This window comes from Calonectris borealis, chromosome 2, assembly GCF_964195595.1.
Source record: "Calonectris borealis chromosome 2, bCalBor7.hap1.2, whole genome shotgun sequence".
Classification (NCBI taxonomy): Eukaryota; Metazoa; Chordata; class Aves; order Procellariiformes; family Procellariidae; genus Calonectris; species Calonectris borealis.
The window spans coordinates 5,117,523-5,131,082 of NC_134313.1; the positions used below are offsets into that span (position 1 = coordinate 5,117,523).

The 13,560-nt window shown below is 39.1% G+C and overlaps 1 protein-coding gene across 6 annotated transcripts in view; it reads left to right on the plus strand.

The window, feature by feature from the left end:
• The window catches only part of PTK2 (protein tyrosine kinase 2), a 229,416-nt gene that overhangs the window by 91,212 nt on the left and 124,644 nt on the right, over positions 1 to 13,560 (plus strand). For all 6 annotated transcript variants that reach the window (XM_075141090.1, XM_075141088.1, XM_075141084.1 and 3 more), the window contains one exon: positions 10,335 to 10,501. In XM_075141090.1, coding sequence (XP_074997191.1) covers positions 10,335 to 10,501 — 167 coding nt within the window. The remainder of the gene's footprint in view (positions 1 to 10,334; positions 10,502 to 13,560) is intronic.

Here is a 13,560-nt window from a genome sequence, read left to right on the forward strand (position 1 = left end):
TTCTTTTAACAACTGTGGTTCTTTTTTAATTTTGTTAAACTGGGACAATAACTGTTGAATGTGCAGGTGCTCCGTAGTGAAGATCTAGCACTGATATATTACTGTGTCCTGACATTTATTTCAGAAACAGTAAACTGTTGTTGGAGTACAAACCTACATTCCATTGGAATGACTGCTGTTTGACCAAGCCGAATAAGATTAAAATAGCCTTTAAGGTTTTTATGCCTTAGTTTTAACCTCCCCTCCTTTTGTGGAGGAAATGGTCTGCCATAGAGCTTCCATTTCTTCTGAATTACAAACTGAAAAGGAGACTGGTGCTGGGTTTGGCCTTTGGCTTGTTTCCAAGGAGCTCTTTGAGAATATTCAGAGGTGGATGTCTTTAGGACAGCTCTGCAAATAAAAGGAAAAGAAAAAAAGGTTTTTCAAGACTACTCCCTTGTTAGCACAGCTTCTGGGATGATAGCCGAGGAACCTCTCCAGTATTCAAAGGAAGTCAGACTTGGCCTGAAATCTCCAGAAGAGCCAATTAAAGGTATTTCTGCTGGTAAAGTGGACGACTTTGTGGAATGTACTAATACCAAGGGAAAGTAAGGGTGGCGTTTTCTTTCCTGATTTATAACATCTTCTGTTTCTAACAAAGTCAAGTTTGCCTTTGTCAATGGAAAGGATGTGTTTGACAGTCAAAGAAGTGAGGAAAAGCCCTTTTCCTTTAAAAAAAAAAACAAAACCAAAAACTTTTATGATTTCCTAAGAGTGGAAACAGTGCTTTAGCAGTATACATTATACACAAATCCTTGATCATGAGGGGAAACCCTTTTCATTAAAAACCTCATTTTGTTAAGCTCATATGAACAGAACTTAGCTTTCTGTAAGAGTTTCTTTAAGTGGCTAGACTAAAGGTATGATTTCCTTGCTATTTGACTTGAAATATCTTTAATCATGACAACAGTGTGGCTATATGTAGGCTTTATTTTGAGGAGAACTTCTGGCTGTGGACCTCTGTTTATTCTGGATGGATTTAGTCCTTCAAAGACAGCTGTTTCCTTTGAGGGATGAGTCTGTATTCTGCAAAGGATTCAAGGGCAGTTTTTCAATTCTTGGAAATGCTTTCTTGGATGCTTCCCTTTATCCTTTTTTTCCTTGGTGTAATACTAAAGATATGTTTCACTTCCCCCTTGCCACCCCCCCGCCCCCCCCTGCAAAAAAAAATGCTTTTATGAATGTGCAAATAGTGGTCTCCTACTGTGAAATGCCACGTGTTTGCCAGAGAAAGAAAGGTTGTTTATCTTCTCTGTTTATCTTGGTGTGTCTTCACTCGGATGTGTTGTCTACGTGCATATTCACAGAGAGGGATTTTGAGGGCTTTGGGGTTGGAGAGGATGCAGGGCATGCTCTGCCTTGTTCAGAGCCTCAGGTGTGGCATGCAAGTAGGTGGGTGTTGCTGAGATGGAATTTCTTTGGTCTCAAGTGCACCCTGAAAGTAAACACTGCCACCGCATCTTGATCAGCAGTTACAAGTAAATAGTTTTTCTGTTTTCAGAAGTCGTGGTTGAAGCAGAATTGTAACAAGCATATTTGAAAGAGAAATGAATGCACTGCATTTAGCAGATTGAGGGGGTAGGGAAGGGTTGGGTATTTTAGAAAACAGACATTTGGAAACCTTGTGGGAGCCCTTAAAGATGGCTTTCAGTGAAGTGCAATTCTGCTCCATGGTCTGCATTCGAAGCCCAGAGGTGCCCAGCTTGCATCCATTACACCGTCTTTTAAACTTCTAGCCCTTAAAGCTTAGCCTTGATTCTTGAATAGTAGTTGTGAGACGTAAAGATGGCATTGTTGGTATGGAAATAACAACCAGAAATCTCAAACCAGGTTAGTGCCAGACATGCATTGCACCTTGATTCTTATACAGGTTTGTTTTCTTCCAATTTTGTAAGACTAGCTGACTAAAACATAAATTGGATAGAGATAGCATTAAAACTTTTAGCTGTCAGCTTTGTCCTTATTTCTGGAGCTAGAGAGCAGCACGGTTAGAAGTCTTTGACAAATAAAGATACAGTGTCCAGGGCTCTCTCAGCCCGTTCATCATTCAAATGTCTTTTTCTCCCTTTTTTTATGTAGTACCACCCTACAATGTCAGCTTCTTCAATGTTGACAGAATAAGAACTCAAAAAGCTGAAGAAAAAAAAGAACATCATTAGCTAAGGATAAGGATATATCTAACTTAATAGATATATCCCGAAAAGGTTTGAAGTCAAGGGGCATGCCTTGGCTGTGTCCCATCCCTACATCAGGGAAAAAGACCAGAGCAAATCCATCAGCTTTCCTGCTCACCTGCAGAATCTTATGTTTCACAGGTAGAAGGCATGGGTGCAGGGTTGGAAGACTCTGTATTCCAACCAGTTCCCTAATTTGAGCTTTTTAGAAGGAGAAGGGCTGAAGCACATTCAGCCGAGACATCACTAAAGTAGTTTATTAAATTGCGTTACTGTGTTAGTATTTGTTGCTTGCTCTTTTCCTGTTTGACTCTCCCCTTCTATCCATGTCCAATTTTTATCTTCCCAAATGATTTGCAATTTACATGTCTTAGTTCATCTTACAGTGTCTGTATTTCACTCTGTTTTGGCTAGCTGTTCTTGCAGTATTTCCATTCCTTCCAGGTTTGTCTACATTAGGCTTTTGAGTTTTTGCGGGTATTTCTGCACTATGGATGATTACTGTATTTTACCCTGTAATACAGGAGACTTGAGTATTTGACTGAAGATTCAGTTTGTGGTGGAGGAATGGAAAGAGTCTGTAGTGCAAAGGTCTACAACTCAAATGATATCCTAGTTAGACAAGTATTTCTTCTGGCAGCAGTGCCAGCTTCCTTCTCACTGTTTGTTTTCTCATGCTGCCACCTTAGTTGTGCTGGCATAGGTATTGTGACTATTTGGCAAACTCAATCCAAGCTAAAATGAATGATTGTTTTAGTATTGTTTTTACTCCAGACCAGTTCCGCAATCTTGTTAGCTGCATCGTCTTGCAGACTGACACAACTGAGAAAACTGGAGGAAGAAAGGAAATGCTTGACTATGCTGGCACTGCTCAGGTCTGCAGTGTTACTGCACCACCAGGGAATAGGCTATTAGAACCTTATTTATAAGCATCCCCCATCATCCACTGCAGTGTTCCTGGTTTCCATACACTTCTTAAAGAAAGATATTGCCTATCTTGAAGAAGGGCAGGAGGCTTGTCGGTCACTGAGAAAACTAACTTCTAGCCACAATGCTACCCATTCAGCTTCATCTCTGTACTCCAAGTCTTGCCCTTTTTCAAACCTGCCTTATTTTGGCCTAATATCTGGACAAAAGGCAGCAGATGCTGTGGCTAGGCTGGAGCAGAGCTGGTATATACAATACTGATTCTGATCCACTACTAGGTAGCCAGAAGTTGAACACACTGCTTTCCAACTGCTGAATGGGCCAGATACGTTCTATTGCTTCTTGGTTCCTCCTAAACCAAGCAGATAGCTTGAACAGTTGTAGGGGATTGGGCATGTGGTAGGGCTGTTCTAATGTATCTACTGCTATCTGTAAAGGAGAATGCAAATGTATTATACAGGAAATTTTTTTTCATCTACTAGGTTTCTCTTTTAAAATAGATTCTTATGATAATGTAGTACAGGGGTAGCAGGTTGGTCACACAAAGTTCTTTCACATTCAGTTGATGGTGAACACTAGCAGGGCTCAAAACCATGCCAGGTAAGTACTGTTTGGTGTTACAGAAATCTGTTGTATACAGCAATGGTTATATATCCAAATCTAATTTCTATGTGTATACAGTAATATATGTGCTTTGAGGCCGTGGAACTTTTTGATGTATCGAAGCAGACTAGAGTGCACTGATTTCTAACATCAATTAGATACGTGTAGAAATGTATAAAATCATTCCTGATCTAGTAAGCTAGAAAATAAGTACCATTTACCTTTTTTCCCTTCCTTTTCTCCACTGCACGTCTACATGCATTGTAATAGATGACAAGGCATAGTTGTATTGTTAGTTAATATGTGCCTCTCTTCTGCAAACTTGAAAAATGCACCAAGAACTCAAAACTACGGACCTGCAAATGTAAGCAGTATGAAAAAGAAGGTAGTCGGTACTCTGATATTCAGACTAATTATAACAGACAAAAATACCCTTGGTCTTTAGAATGCCTTTTTTACTTGTGCAAAATACTCTTGATATCCTTGGATGAGACACACATGCAAAATAACATTTTAAGAACAATATAAATAGCCCTTTGACATTTTTCTGAAAACACCTAGATCTATAGGTGGCTTCAAGTCAAAGAATTATAGAATATCTCAAGTTGGAAGGGACACATAAGGATCATCATAAGGAGCAACTCCCTGCTCCTTGCAGGACTACCTAAAACTAAACCATATGACTAAGAGCATCGTCCAGATGCTCCTGGAACTCTGACAGGCTTGGTGCCGTGACCACGTCCCTGGGGAGCCTGTTCCAATGACCGACCACCCTCTTCGTAAAGAACCTTTTCCTAATGTCCAGTCTGAACTTCCCCTGACGCAGCTTCATTCCATTTCCTCACGTTCTATTGCTGATCACCAGAGGGATGAGATCAGCACCTCCCCCTCAAGTCAAGAGCACATCCTGGATTAGAGTTAAGCCATACAGGACTGGATCCAAGGAAGCGCCTAGACTTTGCAAGTGAAACTGAGGATAGGGGATAGTGAGTTCTATATCTTAAGCTTCTGGAAAACTAAACTTATTGTCAGCATTTAAAATACTGTTACATTTATTTAGGAAGCTATGCCAGTGTGCAGTAGGATCAGAAGAGTGCTGATTCAGATGAGGAGACTGGAAAGCACGGCTGTACTGGCTCTGTGTTTGTCGATGCTGTTGGCGTGTGCTCGGAGGTTCCCTGAGGAATGACGTGTGGATGTGGGGAGGTACTTTGGATGACTGATCTGTGTATGTCTTAAGTGTGAGAGATGCTGAGCCACTTAGGTGGATGTGTTGCTTGAGTTGATGGTGTCTCTTGTCTTGCATGGTGACAAAATCCTAGGCACCAGAATAACGTGTTTTCAGGCTATAGTTTCAATATATACTTGTTACTGCGCTTCTGCAGCAGAGTTCTTGTTCAGCTGGATCAGTTCCCCAGTCTAGTTTATCATGTGATGTACAAATGTGTTTGCTGGATCAGTGCGGGAGAGAGAAAGTAGCACTATAATGATAAAGAGGGATGCGGGCTTTGCTCTTTGAATGTCAGACATAGTGTCATTGGAGGACAACCTGTATTTTGGATGTTTTGAGGGCATTCTAGTGTTTTCCTTTACAGAGATTGTAAATTAATTTGCATCAGAGCTTTGTAGTTTACTTTTGTCCAGCTTTTCATTTAAGCTCCCGATATAAATCTCTCCTCAGAAGTTATAATACTTAGATATATAACTAGCATTTGACATATTTGAAGTGCTTCACAAACATGAACTCCCTATGTCGGAGGTGCTATTTAAAGACTTTTTCTAGTGCAAGATGCTCTCTCCTTCCTACTAAATAGGGAAATTAGGTTTGTAGTCACACTGGGAGTATATTATTCCAACATCGATTTATTCATAGTAGCACATCAGCTTTGTTAATTTACAATCAAGCAATTCATTTTCACTCATTTACAGAAGCACAAAGTATTATTGATACATACTGAGAGAGCCTAGGGTATCCTGTGCCTTTTGGCCTTTCTCTGGTCTGTCTTGATTTTTCAACAGCCTCCTAAATATACTGTACTGTAAATTCTATTTTTGGATACATTCTCCTAGTTTAGGACAAATATTAATCTATTTTTCAAATTAGCAGTGTTGAATATCTGCGGGTTCTTTAGACAAATGAGTAAAAATGAGTGTTACCCAGTTTTCTAGCTATTGAAAAAGCTTTTTTTTCTTCCCTCTGGGTTAAAGGGAGGGAAAGGTGACCTATCACTTTCCTATTATTGATTGGAAATTCCTCTAAGGGCTTCCCATTCTCTTTTGCTCAGCTGCACTAGCCTATTTTATGTTTGGGATGTAAATGTTAGCTCTGGAAACCTAATTAAACTCAATGTGATTACAGTAAACAGCATTCAACTGGCATATGATTGTGCCACTTCTATACAGTTGTAGAGTATTTATGAGACTAACAATAGACACATGAAAACTCCTCATAGAAATTTATATTCATGTAGGTATCCTGTGTATACCCAAAGTGAAATCTCATTCTGGAGTGGGCTTCTGCTGGAGTCAAGCTCTCCTGCGAGTATTAATTTGAGGTCATAAGTTTGTAATCAAAGTTGAAACTGTGGTGTTCCTTACCTGTTTTGTCCACTCAAGAATGCATCTGAGGAGCTTCCTGAGCTAAAAGGCTGGTTGTAGTTAGGTCTGGAGAGATCTCAGATGTCTTAGGCTGTGATTCCAGTTAAAAGATTGTCATGACATATCTCAGCAGGGTGTTCTAGTCGCTATTGTGCAGTGGTTAAGCAGTTAAATTCTTTGTCTGGAAACTTCTGATTAAGTATTCTGATCACTACCACGAAGAACATCAGGCATGCTTCTGGCAAGGCTCCTCACATTGCGACTATGAAAGACAGAGAAGCTGTCACCCATCCTGGAGTGATGGCGGTGGCTTTGTTTGACACTCCAAGCATCTCTACTTGGTCTGTGGAGGCTGTCCAGAATGCAAGGAGACTCTGTGCGTTGTTTACTATGCAATCGGAGTTAAATACACTGACCTGATTATGGCTGCGGTGCCACTGCAAGTTTGGAGATTAATCTTGTACTGTTTGGAAATAGCAGCCAGATAAAACAAACCCTGTCCTGCTGCATGGGAACTTACTATACTGTTTATATGCTGCACTTCCCTTGGTGAGAGTTCGTGTTGCTGAATGAACCGCACTGTTGTAGTGCTGGTTTATGTTGATTGAAGGTGTGGCTCTAAATGTTTTAAAATTCAACTTCGCTGGTTTATTAATAAAAAAGTAAAAAATTTACTTTAGAGGCTTCCCCTGCAGACCAGCCATTTTGAGTGTCTTAATCACCACATTTCCTTATTTCTCCATTTTTTGATTCTGGCTGTGGTTTGTTAGCATCTGGAATGAGCTCTGTGGCATTCCTGAACAAAAAAGAAGAGAAGCCATTTAATGTGTTTGTTTTGCATAAACCATCACTTCTTCCTTTCTGGGCATATATAAGTTTTTAAAATGTATTTTCAAGCATTTGCACTTGACCTCCTTTGCATCAATGCTGCTATCTTCTTAATGTTTACATTTAGTTACGTTTTTCTTGAGTTGCAGTATGTACTAATTGTTGCTAATTATTTTCTTGGGGTGATACCAACTACCTGGCTAGAAAGGATGGGGTACCCTTCTTACATGATTTAGAAAATACATTTACTTTTTTACTATTATTTACTTTTGGTTCTGTGATAGGTTTAAGATTGATTGATGATATAAAAAGGATAGAGGCTTAAAAATCTCACTCGCTTTTGATGGGAGTTAAGACATCTGACTTCTTAAGTCCTTTTGAAATCCCAACCTGAAAATTAGAGAGGTTCTGAGATATCTGGCTTGATTCTTTCCTGAGTAAATACTAATGGTTTCAGCTGAGTCTTGTGAATCAGTATTCTTGGTGGCTCATGGTCATAGATAATTTTGCCTTAATTTTTTTTCTTTCCAAAGCCATTTCTTATCACAGCAGGCATAACTATCGTTTAAGAACATGTACCCCCATTTTCATTATCAACTGACAGCATCAGAGACAGGGGAAGGTGTGAATTTCCAAAAACAAGCACTGCATGTTATGTACTCTATGCAGGGTGCAGAAAGAGATGAAAATGAATGAATCTCTTCTGTTTGCATGCATATAGAAAAGCTGGCAGTGTTCCCTTTAGAGGAGAGCATTCCTGCCAAAATGTTAGGCTTTACTAACTAAGCAGAGATTGTCCTTTGGGTGAAGACGAGGTTAAATGTGCCTCTGTCACTTCTAAGAGTACTTGGTGGTTGTTACGTGTTTCCTGGGATACAGTCAACTGTTCTCCTTTGCAGTATTTGATACAAAGACCCTTAAATGCAGGCAAGAAACAAACTTAACCAATTTTTATACACTGTGCTCAATACATTTAATTCAGGTTTAAAACCGTTCATTGACCTGATAATAGACCTTTGGAACTTGCTGGGAAAGGTTGCAAAAAGTTAACTGCTTTATGAGGAGACAGGATGAGTAACTGGAAGAGTTTCATTGAAGGTTGATGAATGACGGAAACAATGCTTGGCTCAGGAAATCCACTCAGATAAAAATAGCCAGAGGCTGGGAGAGCACTGAGAGTGTCGTATGTGCTTGCCTGGTGTCGCCTCTTCCCCCGGCATCCATCTGTGGCCACTGTGGTTCTTCCTTCAGTTGTTTTACCAATGTACCTGCAGGGAGGTTACTTTCGTTTAAATCAGACATTTGTCCCAGCAACTTGGGCACCTTCTGGCTGCCAGGATTCAGCTGTTCCTGGTTAGTCTGTGTGGTGCTGCCAGCTGGTAGTGCTGCTTGAAAACTTTGATTTGCCAGAGTGTTTTAAAGTCTCCCTCCCACATGATACAGTCCTGTGCAAGCATCTTGCATGCTTTGCTGTTTGTGTCCATCTTCCTTCAAGTGTAAGGTTTGTGATCCACTTAGCAGTGGATGTCCAGCTTCTGAGCATGGAAGAAGAAAAGGGTGTTGGGAGGTAGTACCGGTACTGAAGCAAATGATACTTATGAGGATGCTCATACTGCTGCTGTTGGAGAAAGGGTGCTGGGCTTGATGGAACCTCTTCTGACTCAGACTCCATAAACTTACTAAATACGGCTTGTGTTTCCTTCTTGTAGCTTGTAGGCTGAAAGATTTTTTTTTTTTTTTTTTCAACATTTCACAATGCACTGTGTTGCTTCTGGAAGATTATTTAAAGCTTGCAGTTTGATGAGATGTGTGAGCTGATCTAACAGCTCGCTATCACCTCACCAAAAGCACGTGATTCCACTCCTACACGTGTCATCTTCCCCCTCTATTCAGATTAGTGCTTAATTCTCTTTTTGCAGTTAGTTTTCTGCTTGCTTAGTTTGCAGAATCAGGGTCTTAAACAATTTCTTCGGGATATAAAATAATAAATTTTGGGAAACCATGTCATCCTGAAAAAAAAACAACTTTTGCCTAGCTCACTCCAGTAGCCCATATAGAACTTATCACTGGCTATGTGTTGATGTTTTCTGAAATTCTGAGTAAGAATCAGGAGCTTGCGCATCTGTGTGTGTATATATGTGTGTATATGTATGTGTATATATGTGTGTACACACACACTCACACATGAGCATTTTCAGACCATTGCGGGGTCAGAAGCAAAGGACTATGAATTCCTGAAAGAAGTGTCTGGGAACAGTGATAGCCCGTGCTCCTGCTGAGCTCTAAACTCTGTGCTGGCAGGGGTCTGCCGCCTTGCACACAGACAAGCTTTACCTTCTACTGAGTTGTGAGGCAGCAACTCTGATCTCCTGCTGACTTTCTAATCTGGATAAGAGCAGGACAGCCTGGCATGCTGCACCTGAAAGGTTGCTAATCCACAATCTACTAACACATTTGAATTTTAGTGACTGTTAGACCTTTCTAAGGTCTAACATGGAAGGGAAATGGCAGTCTGTTAAAATTTTTTTGAAAGGTTCATTTCTTGGGTAAGAGGTCCTCTAACTATGAAATTTACCTCAGGAGAAACATTTGTTTTGTTTGAGGATCTTACCAAATAATTGTCTCTTGCCTCGTTTTATAAGGGATCTGTGCTGAATCTCAGGAGAAAATGTTTGGGGTAAGAGGGGGAGGAAACCAAGGGGCTGTGACGTGACCTACCAAATCCTGGCTTTTGGGACACTAAATAGGATGAAAGTCTTAAGACGATTTTCCAACTGTAGATGAAGAGTGACTTTTAAAGACTGGTGGTGTTTTTTTGAACAAATCCATCTTTTTATCCACGAATCGGCTTTTTATATTTTGGCTTTTATGTTATTCTGTTTTATATAGCGGAAATAGTAGCTTAATTCTGATACGATGCATGGAAACTATTTACTGATGTTTTGTGAAGCCATGCTGGTAAAACTTCAGAAATTGTAAATGTTTGTTTGAAACAGCTTACAAGTGAACATGTTTAGTATTCTTAATAAAGGTGATACCTGATTTATTGCTTGGTATGTTGTATAGGGTATGACATTGTTACATTTTAAAGCCTTACTGTAGAAATTTTAGAAAATATATATTGCTTTTTACGGCTTGTAAGGAGTGTATGTTTCTCTGTTTTAGGGCATAATTCAGAAGATTGTGGACAGTCACAAAGTGAAAAATGTGGCCTGCTATGGGTTACGGCTCAGTCATCTGCAGTCTGAGGAGGTTCACTGGCTACACCTGGACATGGGGGTGTCCAATGTGAGAGAGAAATTTGAACTAGCCCACCCTCCAGAAGAATGGAAGTAAGAGTATAAATCTGTTCAGTGTCAAAATCGAGTCATATAAGTCTTTTTGCCTTGTCATAAAAAACAACTCTAATTTGCTTTATTAAGGAAGATCCTCTTGTGGTGGAATAGAGGTGATGGAACAGGGAAAAAAACCCACAACTTCTCACATCAAAGAGCTGTAAGCAGTGAAGAACACTTTTTGTTGTTTTAAGGGGTTTCCTGCAAACTGAGGAGAACAGATAAGTGTAATCTGGGATTTAGAGGAAGCATAAAGTAGGAGCAGAAATCTCCTAGTCATTTGTCCTCAAAAAACCTGCAAAACTTGTGATATATCTGGTGAACGAGCCCCGTCTCGGGTTTTGTCATCCTTCCTGTTTTAGGGCAGGAATCCTATTCCTATTTGTGGTATAGGAACACCACTGAAAGTTTAAAAGGATAAATCTTGTTATTTAAATGAAAACAAGAAAATATTGTTAAGTACTGGTAGTGTTTAGATATAGACTAAGCAGGAGAAATGTAATTTGAAAAGGCTGAAATGCAGTGAATAGATCAGTTTATCCCTCTGCAGTTGTAAAACTTTTCAGTTGTAAAACTATTGGATAATGAATTGAGGCCCAGAGTGATGAGTGACATCTGCCTTTCTTCTGACTGGGATCTTCGGTTATTCCAGCAGCAATGAACAATAGAAAGGTAACTGCAGAACTTGGGGGTTTTTTTTCCCATAGCCTACATACATTTGCTGAGATATTTTCATGATACCAGTTGGTTGGTTAAAAAAAGCGGAACGACCTCTACGCTGTTGAAGGTTGAGTTTTCTTCAGCTTTTTAGCAGAGTAAGCTGATGGTGCACGCTCAGGAGAAGGATGTAGGCTGGAGAGGAAGAAGGGAAAGATTGTCCACTTTCCTGGTAGAAAGACAAGAGGAAACTAAAATTTATTTGCAGAAGGACACAATGGTCTATTAGAAGATGGGGAGCTCAGAGTTTTAAAATACCATTAAACCAAGTATAGTACTAAACATATGGGGGAACACCAAAAAGTAGATTACTATGGTTACTAGTTCACTGCAGGGGTTTTGTGCATGTTTTTCTGTGGTTTATCTTCATAACCACAATTTGTGCAAAAGTTGCTAGTATTTTAAAGACTTAAACATATCTTCTGCAGAATTATTGTAAATAGTCTATACTTAATTTCTTGCAAATGGAGTTGTTACATACTAGCAAATGTCACAGTTGGCAATTCTTCAGTTTATAAATTCTCTTTAGGGGCCTGCTTTTAACAAATGCAACAAATTCAAACAAATTAGGTATGTTTAAAGTTTAGGTTTCAGAAATGTTGCACATTCTCTTCTGTACATGTTACATTTTATTGTTTCTGGGATGCGCATCAATATTTTTCCTTCCATGCCTTACAAGAAATTTTTCATTGATAATACTGTGAAATCACAGCTTAGGAGGTAGGGGATTCCTGAATCCTTTCCGTGATAGATACTGCGTATAAGATGTGAATAATTTATGGTATGGAAATTTGTTACGTGGTGTACAAGTGTCACTTCCAATTTTATTAGGCGGTGCAACTCACGCTGTACATGTTGCAGAACAAAGTCAATCAGTTTTAAAAGCAAAGTTAGATGATTGTTTTGAAGGTTGTGAAAAGGAATTATATAAAATACTCATGAAAGAGCTATGGCAAGATGTAAATTATTCAATACCTTTCCAGAGTGCCATGTAATGTTTTATGGAATACATGCAGCCTGATGTACCTTTTAAACCCACGGAGATTTGCTGTGCATAATCAAAATGCTGCTGTCATATTTGTAATACCATAACACAGAGTGTTTAAGATCATATGACAGTACTTGTAAAAATAGTTAGATCAGTAAAGGGAGACAAATCTTGGAATGGTTCTTAAATTAAAAGCTTCCTATAGTGTTAATAAACCAGTAACTGACTCTTGTGTGGTTTTGGTTTTTTTAAATCATCTAAATTAAAAGGGCTGTATATTCAGTGTTCAGAAATTAGATCTCAGACATTCTCCTGGACTAATCCAGATAATAGAAGTTACACTGATTGTCAGTAGGTTTTATACAAAAGTTACTAGAATAAAATCCGTCTCCTGTATATGCAGCTTTTATTTGGTGCTGTGCTGTTTATAATCCTTCAGAGGATGGGCTAGTGAAGGGGAGAAATAGGGATATGACTGCTTCAGATGACATAGCTGTAATTAGAGCTAAGGAAGAATAAATAATAGTGGACTTCAGGGCAACAAGGTCACTTCAAATTTTCTTCCCTCTTTCTATGGCAAACAGTTCAGTTGTGGGAGCACACACAATTTAGCTTTGCCAAACTGCCAGTGGATAACCTCAGTTATGTCACAAAAGATGAACAGGAAATCACTGCTTACTGGAAGTCTTTTTTCCCCCACCCTTATGTTTGCTTTTACATACTACTTTGACCGTCTTCTTGCTATAAAAGGTTTGTATTTTGCACGAGATAGCAAAGGTTTGAACTACCTTGTGGTGGTGTTTTTTTCGTTTGTTCGGGTTTTTTTAAAGAAAAATCAGTAAAGACCTAATACTTAGTTTTTTCCTACAAAGAAGAAAGATTGGCACTAAATGTCAGATAGAAGCCTTTTACTGACTGTGTCTGCATCTTCACTGTATGTTTACTTCAGGAATGTTTGTGCTAGTTAATGGTATCAAACCAAATATCCTTTTTCAGTTTTATTTTATACGCTGGCAATGAAAATAATTCCATCCAGTATCAGAAAATTCCAAATGTGTCTAAATCATGGTGCCAAAAACGATCAGAGTTACAATTATTGGAACTGCTTGCTTGTTTGTTTGTGGTAGTCTGTTCAGGAAATAAGTATTCTGGAGTCTGCTGTTGTTTTATGTCACATTCAGTAATAACGGTCTTATTTCTTTGAGTTATGCAACATTTAGCACTATAGAAGCATTGTATAATTTGAGTGTAATTCCATGCAATTGCTTTAGAATAACTGTAGTCTTCCAAATGCAGTCTGAGATCTTTGTTCATTACTGAATTACAGTAGGACTGCTGCTGGAGTTAGGTT